General features: G+C 37.8%; 2 protein-coding genes across 2 annotated transcripts; both read right to left on the reverse strand.

The window, feature by feature from the left end:
* Nucleotides 1-219: 219 nt before the first annotated feature.
* Nucleotides 220-1,166, reverse strand: LOC137823384 (protein MIZU-KUSSEI 1). The gene has a single exon (XM_068628490.1). It carries the CDS (start codon nucleotides 1,040-1,042, stop codon nucleotides 371-373), a length of 672 nt encoding a protein of 223 aa, XP_068484591.1. The 5' UTR covers nucleotides 1,043-1,166; the 3' UTR covers nucleotides 220-370.
* A 7,492-nt stretch (nucleotides 1,167-8,658) lies between these two features.
* On the reverse strand, nucleotides 8,659-13,055 carry LOC137823385 (protein RETICULATA, chloroplastic-like). Its single transcript, XM_068628491.1, has 8 exons — nucleotides 12,916-13,055; nucleotides 11,948-12,688; nucleotides 11,727-11,825; nucleotides 11,181-11,401; nucleotides 10,885-10,954; nucleotides 10,719-10,798; nucleotides 10,112-10,176; nucleotides 8,659-9,034 (listed from the first exon to the last, which is right to left on the reverse strand). The coding sequence occupies exons 2-8, from the start codon at nucleotides 12,569-12,571 to the stop codon at nucleotides 8,841-8,843; spliced, it is 1,353 nt and encodes a 450-aa protein (XP_068484592.1). The 5' UTR covers nucleotides 12,572-12,688; nucleotides 12,916-13,055; the 3' UTR covers nucleotides 8,659-8,840.
* Nucleotides 13,056-13,891: the final 836 nt, after the last annotated feature.

Raw genomic sequence — 13,891 nt, forward strand, 5'->3', positions numbered from 1 at the left:
AAACCAATAAACTAGTATCACTAATAGTTGCGATATATGATAAAAAAAACCTTGCTCTTTAAGTTCATAATCAGAGGGAAGTTTGATCTTCGCTATATCTTTGGGGAAAAAATATCTGTTGAAAGATCTTGTCGATAACTTGGATAAATTAACACGTAAAAATGTACCATGGTCACCCCAAATAACATTTGCGGGAAGATATCAATCTCAGACGAAAAATCAAGAAAACCAATAACTTTCTGGTATGACCGTGAAAAAAAGAAAAACTATATTTAACAAGAGGTGTTTTTATTATACTTTTCTTTCTTTTTTTCTGTACCGGAAAATAAATAAAGCTCCGAAACGAAAAGATGTTCGATTAGTTGAGGACTCAGCGCGTGGCGGGGAGTCGGGATCGGAGCAAGAAAAAGCTGAGTTCCTGGCCTGGGCACTCGTCGGGGTTGATGAGGTGGAAGGACTCGGAGTCAGCGTTGCCGACGACGTGTTCGAAGTTGGCGCGCATGTACATGAGTTCCTCGGAGGTGTCGGAGGCGAAACCGGAGGGGATGACGCCGGCGCCGACGGAGACGCACTGCATGGTTCGTAGGATGGAGCGGACTCGGTCTCCGGCGCGGCGGCGCGCGGCGAATCCGGTCTTCCTGCCGTTGCAGAAGGCGGTCCAGAGGGGAACGGAGCGGAGGGGACACGTGGCAGCGTCGGAGCACTCAAGTGCGATGCGCACGAGGCCGTTGCGCATTTCGCGTACTAGGTGGTCTGTGGAGAGTGGCAGTTCGAGGAGGAGCGAGGGCTTGGCGGAGAGTCGGTCGTGCTGAACGCAGAACCACACGTGCCCGCGCCGGTTCCCAAAGATGGTGCCGATCACCATCGATTTTGAGGGACGGGGCGGGGCCGCAGAGGCCGCCGTTGAGGAGGAAGTGGACGACGCCGGCGAGGAGGGGCGGTTCTTGGTCTGTAGATGGTTGTCGGAGAAAGGGACGGTGGGTTGTGGCTTGGAAGGGAAGAAACAAGGGAGAAAGAATCGACGGAGGGTGTCGATGGCCATAGTAGTGGGCGGTGGTGGGCGGAGGTGAGAGGGACGCTAATAGTAAAATGAGTCTGTTTCTTGAAGAATGGGTGTTAGGGTTGTGGAAGGTCGAACTGAAGGGTAGGATCATGTGAGTGCATGCTGGTACGGTCCGTGCATGTCTCCATTTATATTATAATAATAACTGTCTATTATTCTACTCGCTCCAACTTCTATCCTCAACGCTTATTTCACCCTTTATCTCCTCTTCTCTAATCGCTTTCAGTTTACCCTTTCTCAAATGTAAGGTCGCTTTACATGTTTAAAATCTTCCATAACTTTCTTTTTTTCTGTCCTTTATTTTATTTATTACTGTTATACTTCTCAATAGGTGTTAGTGATGAATATGAAATAACAAGTCATAGGATATGTTATTATAAAACGTAAAAACAACGATATTAATTATGGAAAAAGGTGAGACTCAAAGTCTCCTACATCAATGTTTAATATGTTGAGAGTACAAATAAATTTATACAAACTAACAAACTTGTTAACAAAATTATAGATCTCTAACTGAAATAAACTGTAACTAATTGATATGAGTGTAGGTAGCTCGAATAACAGAACTATAGGTCCCTAACTAACTGATATCTGTGATACCCCGCAAGCTGAAAGGCGATAAATATCACTGAGCCTAACCTAGGAAACTAATTCATGGAACTGTGTGGGATCAAAGCCTTGGTGAAGATATTTGTAGTTCTTTCGCTAAGGGATGGGAAGAAGATGCATGAGACCAGTTGAACAACGCTCAAATGTAGCAATCAACCTCTATGTTAAATACGTTGATGAAAAAAGATGTATAAATCATTTTTGTTATAACAATATACAACAGGTTATCATACAATTGATGTGAAGATCCTGTAACAAATAAGAGAGTCACTGCAGTTCACAAGTTGCAGAGGAATTTGAGATTCGGAAGAAGAACAGGCAAGATTGTTTCTTTTTGGAGCTCCAAGAGATGAGACCTTGCAGAGTAGTGGAGCGTGGCCTTTCCCGGATGAACATTCTACATTGACCTGCTTTAACATGTAACTCTGTTGGTTGAGATAGAAATGGCTTAGTTGCTGGACTGCATCAGAAATGCTAGGACAAGTTGTAGTTAGATACCGATTAGGCGGCGATACCCAACAAAAATCAGCATATGCGGGCTATAAAACCAAGGTCACATCCATGGAAATGGTAGCTGGCTTACAACCAAGTCCAAAAAATAGGGACTCATATAGTTAAAATTAGTAATTATTAAAATTGTTCCCGCTGGTTGACTTCGGTCGGATTTGGTAGTGAGTTTCATTTTGACTCGTCTTTATGTGATGATTTGAGATGTCGATGCTTTGTGATAAAGGGGACTCTACCTGTTGATCACAATCCGACGATCAAGTCGATGAGAGCATTCATACTATAAATTTATTTCAGTCTAGAGTTCTCAAAAAATACTTACCTTTACTCAGGGTCTTAAACCCCTTTTATAAACATTCCTTCAACAATTTTCATCAACTAGAATATTACTTCAACAATAAGAATATAATTTCAAAAACAAGAATATAATCTCAACAGCAAGAATATTTCATCAATGCGTACCTTTATTTTATGGTTACGGGTAGAACATTATCTCTAACTATTTATTTCTATTGAATTTTAGAATGACATGTGTACTTAACTAATTCTGTTATTCTTCTGTTATTTTAATTATCTTTTCAATACGAACACCCAACTGTTTGGGCCGACCTCTTGAGGCATCATTGGACTTATCATTTATCTTGGGTCGAGTTAGGTGCCTCCCCAAATTGACCTACCCAACCGAGCTAACACATTTAAGTGCTCGGGTCGGAGCCCCGAGCACATCCGACCAGTATACAGCCCCTCAACCTCGAGTCGAGCTTGGCGAGGCGAATAGGCTTACATGCACAAAGGTTGTCATGACGTTTCTCTCAAAGGTCTCATTAATGGTGTGGAGACCTTACCGTTTCGACTTCCCCTTAAATGCATTCCAAAAATACTTTTGCCAAATAAATTTACTTTGCATACCAAAACATGATGTAACTTAACATGATACTCTTTTGCTGCCTACTCGGGTAACAATATCTGTTCCAAGTTAGATCATCTTACTATGTCTATTCAGATAGCTACGACTGCCCGAGATAAACCATCTCCGTATGGCGCCCACTCGGATAACAACATTCGTTCCGAGTTAGGTCGTCTTACCATGCCTACTCGGACAGCTACGACTGTTCCGACCTCAAGTTCGAGAGATAGCATCGCTAGGGTCAGTCACCGCATCCGAGATATTGTTCGCTTTGGAGGTCGGTGTTCCGTCACAATTTTGTCCTTAAAAGGCACCTCAGTGGATTAAGGGAAGAAGGTGTATTTAAACTGCCATTGACCTCGACTCTTAAGTGATGTGGAACTATATTGGTCGTATCAGAACAAGTCCCCCAGTCGAGGGCTAAGGGGAAGAATTTACGATTCCTACAGACGGCGCCAATGTTCCGAATTACTTTACCTCACAGGGCGCCTATACTCGGGTAACCGAGTTAGGTCGTCTTACCATGTGCGTGCTCGGATAACTACATCTATTTCGAGTTACTCTATCTCACAGGGCGTTTATACTCGAGTAACCGAATTAGGTTGTCTTACCATGTGCCATCTGGGTACCTATATTGTATGAATGTATGCATAAATGCTTTGCCAACTATACCGACCTTACCTTGAACGTTGCATGGCTAACATAATATGAACTTGCTAACTTGGGTGAAACGAAGCACATAAAGTAATAAAATTGGCTCTGAACAAATAAGTTAACCTTTTGATGATCGACACGCTTCTAGTTGGTCGAGCAGTCTATCACTTCAACTTAATCGAGAAAATCTAAGCTCGGACTTGGTCGGACGATGAGCTTTGACTACACTTGCTCCCAATTCGGGTTGTCCTACTGTGTGATCACTGCATTTGTTCTAGGTTAACTCACCTCACAGGGCGCTTGCTCGGATAGTAACATCAACTCCGAGTTAGGTCGTCTTACCATGTGTTAGCTTGGATGACCACACCTGTTTCAAGTCAATTCATCTCACAGGGTGCCTATACTCGGGTAGCTTTGTTTGTTCCGAGTTAGGTCGTCTTATGATGACTTTTTACGGCAAGTGCACCGCATTTTTCAGAAGTAATAATTGTCCCTAAGGACGGATATCGATCCCACAAGGAACAGTGAATTATCAAGTACAATAATCACTAAATATAGAACAAAACAATTAAAAGTGTATTGAGAGTGGTTGTGTTGGCGATGATCAATAAGAAAACAGACAAAGAATTAATTGTTTCAATTGGAAAAATAGGGATTAGGTTTCATCTCTCTCACTCTCATATATTTTGATTAACATGTCAATATTAAGTTCTTTAATTGAAATTGATGCCCGTATAAAAATCATTTATATCGATTCCTCGCATATAAAATCCTTAAGAATGTTCCCTAACTATCGATCCCTCGCATAATTATAAGAACAACTTAGAACGAAGCTCAGACGTTTAATAGCAATTAACATTTCAAGTCTATTCCTAGCACTCAAATATGTTAAGTATTGTTGTTTAGGTCCGAACCCTAAAAATACCTCCCGGTCAGATTTAAGATTCTCAATTTGTCACGGAAAATTAAAAGTAAAACAACAATACCAATAATCAATCAAGAACTGAATATTAATATATAAAATATCACCTCAATACATAAAAGTTTGAGCAGATTACTCTCAATCCCAAAGGGGTAGAATTAGCCACGCATACTTCTATCACCTTCCATTCTCCCAATTGGGTTACAATTCACTCTATGGTGTTTTCCTCTCAATCTCGCACACTAAGGTTGAGCCTCTAGCCCTATATTTATCCTAGTTTTCTAGGGTTAGGTTGTTTATTGTGTCGCGCTAATGGGCTAAATGATAAAACATAAAAAAGGCCCAATCTTTCTTTGCATCTTTTCCATTCTGGGACCTTCTATCTTTATCTTTTTAGCTCAAATCATTCATCTTTAATCCAAATCTCCAATCTTCCTTAGAAATCTGCAATTAACACCAAATTTGGGAATAAAATACTCTTATTCAAATAAAGATCATAAAAAATGTAAAAAGGTATAAATTCATAAATTAGGGATTATTTTATATGTAAATTAGCAATAAATCCTCATAAGTGCCTATATTTTAATATGAAATATTACTGAAATTAGACACTTATCATCTTACCATGTGCTTAATTGAATAATTCATCTGTTCAAATTCGTTCATCTCACAGGGCGCCTATAATCGGGTAACCGAGTTAGGTCGTCTTACCATGTGCTAAATCGAATAATTCATCTCACATGACGTCTATACTCGGATCATTTGGTTCACTCTGAGGTTGTCTTACCATGTGCTAAATCGGATAATTCATCTCACAAGGCGCCTATACTCAGATAATTTCGTTCACTGTGTGTAGGTCATCTCACCATGTGCTAAATCAGATAACTCATATCACAAGGCACCTATACTCAGATAGTTTTGTTCACTCCGAGTTAGGTCGTCTTATAATGTGCTAATCAGATAAGTCATCTCACAAGGCACCTATACTCGGATAATTTCGTTCACTCCGAGTTAGGTCGTCTTATCATGTGCTAGATTAGACATCTTGTTCAAATCAAATCATCTCACATGACGCCTATACTCGGGTAACTTCGCTTATCCCGAATTAAGTCGTCTTACCATGTGCTAGATCGGACAACCTTACCTCCGTAAATTTCAACAAAACAAATTTATTAATTGGTGACCTCATTAAAAACCCTTTTTAAGGGAAAAAAAAGCGTCACCAAAGGAAACAAAGAAACGTTAAAATATGTCTGAAAACACATTATAAATAAATTTCTTAACTGAAATAGAACTTGAGTCTTGCCGCATTCCACGTTCGTGGGATGGTTTAACCGCCTAGAGTTTCCAACCTATAACCCCTGTTGCCCAACACTTTTATGATCCTGTAAGTATAAAAATTTGTACTGCCTTTTATTGGCGAGCTTCAATAGGACATCGACATAATTATTCTTCATTCTCGACACATGAGTTATGGCAAATTTTTCAAAGTGTTTGATCTTTGTTGCATATATCTCCTTTTTTCTTTTGTCATAGAGTTAAAATCAAAATATCCGCCATGAATAATAATGTTTAATAGAACAATGATTGTAGATTGTGAACTAGTACACTAGGTAAGGTAAGCTTACAGGAAAGAGAGAATATACTCTTAATAGTGTCTACTCTTAATATTTAATTTTACTTGTAAACATAAACATACATGTCATCTTGATTTCATTTTATTTCTTATTTTAAGAAAAAACAAAGTGATGTTTTTGTAACAAGAAGTAAAAACAGAATCTAAAAGTAACACGCATTTTCTTAAACGAAATGCTGCAATGTAACTAAATCGAATTTTTAACTTGGCATCGTCTGTGTGATTTGAACGGTAAAAAATGAATTGCAGTGTTCTGATTATTTGCTTGTGTTAGCAGAAAGGAAGATATGCTGCCAATGAGAAGTGTTCCTGCTAGGGAGATGGGACCTAGAGAACTATTGAAGTCTTCTTCTCCTTCCTTCGGTCGGGCAGGTGACTGGGTGATGAACTGGGATTCTTCTCGTCCTCCTGCTTATCCTTCGGCACTCGGGACTCGGTCGTCGGGTGAACACCGAATGGTGGGGGTACCTGCGAAGGCACTCCGACGCTCAAGTCAGTAAAGCGGGTGGTCAGCTCTCAGGTAGGTGAACAATAATAAATGACATACCTTACTCCTTGGAATGCGTGCTATTTATATTATTCTAATGGGCCTACCTTGTTGGGCCCGTTTATCGAGGTGGATACCGCTTAGGGTTGCATTACCTAATTCTTAATGATAGATTAGCTTCACTGATCCCGGTTTGAGCGTTAATTGTAATGGGGCTCGGCCCCAAATTGTCATGGTGAGGGTCGGCCATCGGCCAAATAACTGTGGTCTTCGACCGTCTCAGTTAAGTCTTCTAAGGTCTCGGTCTCTTGGCCAAGTCTCCAAAGGTCTTGGCCTCTCGGTCTCTCGGCCAAGTCTCCAAAGGCCTTGGCCTCTCGGCCTTTCGGCCAAGTCTTCTAAGATCTCGGCCTCTCGGCCGTTCGGCCAAGTCTTCTTATGGCCTCTTAGTCGTCTTGGCCAAGTCTTCTAAGGTGTCGGCCTCTCGGCCATACCGGTACAAGAAGCATTTTGAACTTTCCCGTATAAGCATCAGAAAAGTAAGCACCCACTAATGGCAGAAAATTTGTACAACCAGACCAAATGTTGAACACCTGTAGTGTCCATGCTGTATTGGGTACGTAGGTTGGCTATCAAACTCATAGAAGCCAACTTCTCGACTGTCTCATTCCCTTAAGCCAGATAAACACAAAATTTAGGCTTATCATACGTTGAAACTCTTACAATGATAATAAGAAGAATACGAATATGCATAAAGCATTTGGCAATTGAAGACTTTACCGAGAATATATATGACTCCTTGTTTCTTTCTTAGAGAAGAACGAGTAAGACACGCTAAAGCATGGCCTTCTGCAGAATGGTTTTCATTCACCATCTCTTCCATCAACAGTTCTATAAACCAACCTTACCTTGACAATTCAATGTTAGTCATAAGGTTTAAATCTCTTTTTCGGAGTAGTTTGTGCCAGGAACGAGGCAAAGACCTCCAAATTTATAAGTAGATATATAATGTTACGTATGACCAACTAATAGAACTATTTTATGACACTGGTTTACTAACAGAGAATAGGGAAACTATAGTTTATTACTTTTCTAACTTATGATTTATTTTACTTGTTCCTTTTTAGTATTCTCGAGTTTTACTTGTTCCTTTTTAGTATTCTCAAACCATAGATAAATACTAACTATTTGTAAATCATTTGACACAAGCTTAGTTATAGGACAAAGGCCACCAAAGTTTGACATCTTCTAAAACAAGTCTAAATAGGTGCTGACTTTGTTTCCATGCACACTGTTACATATATTTTAGAAAATATAAATGTGACCACTTATTTATTTTACTTTCTGTACTACTTTTTAAATGCAAAATTTAAGATGTAAACCAGAAAATCAGTTGTACAAATAAGCAACGCTTTGTAGGCAACCTTTGCCAGCGAAAATGAAAATACTAGAATCCAAGTATTTTGAGGTAGCTAAACCAGAGTTTCTAATTACTAGTTAAATTAAAACAAATTCACACACTCGATGATTGATTGGAAAATATTTTCACCCTTGGAAGCTAAGCGGTTTGACCATGGTGCTTGTACCTTTCCAGATTTTGTCATAGTCTGTCGTTAGAAGAATTCTAAGAGCTTTTCCAATGGAAAATGCTATATATTTTCAATAGAGAAACTTTCAAAAACTCTCTTAACTTGTATCCAAACACCTTGATAGTTTCTTTTGGTTATACTGTATAAATATGCAGGTCTTAACCAAAGTGACATTTTATATTCTTCCACCATGCCTGCCACAATACAGAGGTATTGACCAAAGAGAAGTGCTATCGATACACTCTTTCTAACATTTGTTGCCGAAATGATGTAAAAGAATATAGAAGTAAACAAATGGCATGCCTCTAAATTATTGCCTGATAACATTTATAATCCCAGAAGGAAAATCTTTCTATATCAAACCATGCAACCTTAACCAAGTAGCACAAATCTGAGAATTCCATGCACCATATACTGATGGCTAGAAAATCACATCTACGAGACTAGAATACAGAATAGGATAAAGGAATTATTGCACCCCACTCCACCTAGCCCAATCAACAAATTGCATGCCACCATACACATTGTTGGCAAAACGCACGCCAACTGTGAAAGCCAGAGCAACTGGGGGAACCTGCTTTGCCAGTGGTGACGCTTCAACCAAGCCTTCCAGTCCATTGACAATCTGGTATCGTGTGTTGGAAGAAACAGCAAGAAAGACACCTACAATGGAGGTTCAGGGAGCAAGGAAATGTGTTACAACCAGGAATAAAATACAATAAGTCAAGTTGATTTGAGATGAAGTAATGCCCAAATGTCAAAATAACAGTAAATCAGAAAACGTCAAATAAAGCTTGAGAAATGTTGGCAATCCACGTTGTACATTTGAACCAACATCAAATGGCACAAAGATTTATATACCCTTTTTGGCTACAAATTGATAACATGCGACATTTGCATATTTAACTTCATGCAACGTTTTGGGTTCAATGATGAAACAATCATATACAAATATGGTGACGGGTCCTTTTATCTTTTTCTTTAATGATAGGAGGGGCTAAAGGAAAGAGGACAGAAGTTACATTAAGGTCGACAGAAAACAATACAAGTTTTCTTTTTCGGACACAACAACAAAATTCATAAATTAATTTCCAGCGCTTTTCTCACTTGTTCCCAACTGACTAAAAAATTACAAATGTTGAGTGCAAAGAGATAACAATATATCTAGAACTATTTGGAGAAACTTCTCCATTAGCACTCTAGGAAAAGAACATAAGAAAGTAAAATGAATTGAGTTTTTGCTATAAGTTAAAACCAACTTATGCATCTTGGCTTTAAGAAAAAAAATTATGAGAATTTCTAAAAAAATTCAAAAGTCAATTTTTTTAGCTTATGAAAAATATTCAATTCACTTTATCTTCATAAACAGGACCTAGTATTTTCTAGCACTCTAATTGAACCAAACAGTTTTAAATAGAATAATCAAAATTTCTGAACTATATCAAACTAATATAACTAGATTTTAATAAACTGGTTTAAAACATTCATATGAAAAACATATGTTTCAAAATAATAAAAAAAAAATCTGCAGTCCTAATATGATACATTTTATCCTTTAATGATATGAATAAAGGGCCTAATATTTGACTTCGTAACTATATTCATAGTTATTAATAAGATAATAAACTTAAAATTGAGAAGACTTTCCTAATAATTAAATGAAGACAAATTGCTGTTTTCCAGTTCTACAGAAGAGATGAACTACAGATTATGCAATATTGTTAAAAAAGAACATCATACCCCAAAGAGCAGCACTCTTTATAAGTGGAGGCACAGGTATGTCCTCTTCTGATTTCTTTATGCTCCTGGAATGCAGCAAGAACAGGTGAGAAATCAATTGCTCAGAAGAATAAGGATTCATACAGTTTAATATAAACTATCATCCAGTATGAACACTGCTCATCAACAGAAACGGTTTCTATATCAGTAAACCATGTGGTGCCACCTGCTTAAAAGTGTGCTCATAAGACATTTTGTTACATTAAGTGAGAGACCTGGGTTTCTACAATGTTTTACCCTGCACATTGTTGGTAACTAACAGAACAAATTCCCTCCTTTGTGAATGCAAAGTAGGCACTATGACGAAGGAAAATAATACAAGTAAGCTCATTAAGAACCCCAAAAAATCTCAATACTTTAGTTAATTTCCAGTCATAATTTTATCAATTAACAGAATCGTCATTGTATTAGATGATCCACAAGGCCAATTACAAATATATGATTATAAGAGCCAACAAATTTTCTATTAACTTGAAGGAAGGGTTCAGGGTGTCTGAACAGGGCATGTTATATTGTGCCCATAAAGAAGCAAATTATGTAAAATAAACTCTAGGGAAGAAACTCGTACCTCTTTGCTGTCATGATCACATTTGCAATGCCTTGGCCTATAATACCACATGCAAATCCAACAGCACCATACATTATACCCTGGAATTAGAAATACAAGTTAAAAAATGATTGCACAACAGAAACTTCCCATCTTGGTTGAAAAATGAAATGATTTTAGTCATTACCTTGTAGAAGTATGTTCCAAGTCTCTGCTGCACAGAAAACCTACATCCTGGCCTTTCTGCTTCAAATACACTGCATACAGTGAGTAAATTAGAAACTTAGGTGAAAGGTTCTTCGTACTCCACAGACACAAAGCAAGTATGATCTTACTATTGTTAATTATATGGATAATTGTTATTTATGGAGAAACCTTACTTCCATACCTTTTCTAGATGGACAATTATTGGTTATATATGCACATAAGATATAAAATATTGACATTAGAAAACAATGTCATGTTAATGGCATGATGACAAACCTGCTAGGCAAGGCTGAATAAGCCTTCTGCATTCTACCAAGGAATCCACTAGATATTGATGGTTTCCCTATTCGAGCATAGGGTGCCAACATACCTACCAAAGCAACATTAACAACCAGCCCAACGAGAAGATCTGCAAGATACAACTCAAATTCGGCCCAAAAGTCTTTGCCTCTCTTTTGAACTTCAGCAAAAGTAGCACAACACGTATCAATGACAATCTGCATATCATGTAAGATAAAAGTTACATAAATACATTGGCAAACTTTCAAAATTATCCAACTATGTCCAGATTACATGAATATGAATTATTTTCACTTATAGCTTACCATATGAGGGGTGCAGTCATCAGCACGATTTTTTTAAATATATAGATACCTTGTTACATAGGAAACTATTTTAGTACCATAATTGTCAATGGTGCATACTTACAGTCATATGTTACATAGAGCTGTCAGATGGTTGGATAGCTCAACACAGTCCAGTTCTGCCATTAATAATACGAAAAGTAAACATTAGGATTACTACAAGACAAGACCAACCAACCTCTGAGCCAATTTTGAAAAGAAACGATGGATCAGCTAACATTCGATTGCGAAGCATTGAGCATGATTTCATGAAAAATCCTAAAGGCCAAAAGGATCCCTGAAATTAAAACAGTAAATATAACAGTATTAAAGTCTAAGGTAATGGTAATCTTGTTTTACACGAGTTGGAAAGAATAGGGGGGGGGGGGGGGGGGGGGGGGCGGAATTTAGAAACTGTACCTGCAGGTCCAAATATCTAAGTAGAAGCACCTTACGGATTCCCACACTCTTAGCAGCCTCTATCATGTCTAAAGGAAGGGTAGCTCCACGAGCCTGTGTCTCTCTCATTACTTCATCAAATCTCAGTATTGGCCCTAATTCGTCCTCTTCATTGTCATGACTGTCATCATCACCACCATCCCCATCCCCACCCCCACCACTCCCATCCCCCTCTCCACCACCTCCAAAGCTTCCATTCCCACCACTGCTATCTAATACAACTCCATTATCATCATTTCTATCAATTTTGGAGTCTGACTCATTATCTCGAGTCACATGCTCCTTACTCTGGAGACTATCACCTCCCCCTTGGGAAAATCCTATCGAAGTTACAACAGATTGCGATTCACCCGACGGCTGCGACATACTCGTTACAAGAAAAACAAATTTCTTTTGCGTAGGCACACATATTCTACCACACTTGCCCCCACGTAGAACTTGAAATGCAGCCTTATTCAACACACCCCTGAAACTCAACCTAATCAAATTTGACTCCTGATTTCCCACATTCCCAAAAAAGACTTCTTGCCTCTGCCTCACATCGGCAACACCGGCCACAGCAAAATTTGAAAAACAACCCGCCATTATCCTAAAAAAGTGTACTTTCTCTCGCCACAATACTACCAGAAAAGTCGACTAATTTTTTTTTCCTTCTTTCTGATTAAACAATCAGAAGGAAAGCCAACAGATCATTCCCCAAATCTGCAAGACAAACAGAATCAGACAAACCAGTCACCAAGCCAAACTTAAGCACGCATGCATTGCATTTGGGAATGTAGTGAAAAATGAAAATCAACAACAAGGGCAAGACTCAAGCAATGAAATTTTTTAAATGAAAGTAGGAAAGTTCACTCCAAACGGCGAAGAAAATTAACATAAAGTACAAGATTAAAAGAAAACATAACAAGAAAAAGAGGTAAGAAATCAACCTTGTTGAGAAGAGGATGCGGCGAAGTGAGGGTAACTAGATAAGTACTTTTTTTTTTGGCTTCAGCGTTTTCCCTACTTAGTTTTGTTGGAGTTTTATATACATATACAAAATACATTGGAGATTCGTTTTAGAGCTGCAATAATTCATAGCATAACATAAGTGCACGTGGGGTAGCACCTATCGTACGCGTGGGTCGTACGAGATATTATTTATTTAGTAGTGTTTGACTGCGAAGTTCTTGCAAGTCCACACAACAACTATAACAATACTTCACGACATTAGTCATATTCATATTCTATATGTCTCCTGTCACGGACATTAAAACACCAAATGGTTTTTGTTTGGCCGAATTAATGAAAAAGAGCACTAGCCATGGTCACGTAGTGAGTAACATAACCATTTCTAGGGTGTGGTTTTGCAAGGATTCACAATATCTAATTCAATTTAGAGTGACTTTAGAAACTTTATAATTGGATTCGGTTCGCTACAACTTCGTCAGTTACGCGATTTTCTAAATTTAAAAAACAAAAGTTATAACTTTTGAAAACATTTAAAAGAATGATATTGTATAATTTGTATTTTTTTCAATTTACAAATTGCTCAATTGTCAACAACCTCACTTGAATCCATCTAACTTTTACGATAAGTGAGTTATGTTTATTTTTATTCATGATAACACTTCAATTTTTTTAAGCTAACTTAACTTGAGCCTATTATAAGTTGGGTTAGCTCAGAGTCTCGGCCCATAATGACTCTATAGCAAAAAAACAAATTATAAACAAAATCACATTAATAATTAAAAATTGACATTACAAGGTTGGTGTTGGTTATAAATAATATAAAAAATAAATTAAATGTTAAGTAAAAATATTATTTTACTTTTCTATCTCATATATTAACAAAAAAAAACAAAACTATATTAATTAAATTAAATATTATTTAAAGACCAAAAATTATTGATATTTAAAATATTT

Source organism: Phaseolus vulgaris, chromosome 8 (genome assembly GCF_000499845.2).
Source record: "Phaseolus vulgaris cultivar G19833 chromosome 8, P. vulgaris v2.0, whole genome shotgun sequence".
NCBI classification, from domain to species: Eukaryota; Viridiplantae; Streptophyta; class Magnoliopsida; order Fabales; family Fabaceae; genus Phaseolus; species Phaseolus vulgaris.

What these genes read in the sequence shown, in the direction of transcription:
- LOC137823384 (XM_068628490.1), bottom strand. Translation starts at nt 1,042, where the DNA reads ATGGCCATCGACACCCTCCGTCGATTCTTTCTCCCTTGTTTCTTCCCT.
- LOC137823385 (XM_068628491.1), bottom strand. Translation starts at nt 12,571, where the DNA reads ATGGCGGGTTGTTTTTCAAATTTTGCTGTGGCCGGTGTTGCCGATGTG. An exon ending in TTTTCAAAATTGGCTCAGAG is followed by an intron (nt 11,402 to 11,726) that starts GTTGGTTGGTCT and finishes CATGATATGCAG; the next exon opens with ATTGTCATTGATACGTGTTG. An exon ending in GTGATCATGACAGCAAAGAG is followed by an intron (nt 10,177 to 10,718) that starts GTACGAGTTTCT and finishes GCTGCATTCCAG; the next exon opens with GAGCATAAAGAAATCAGAAG.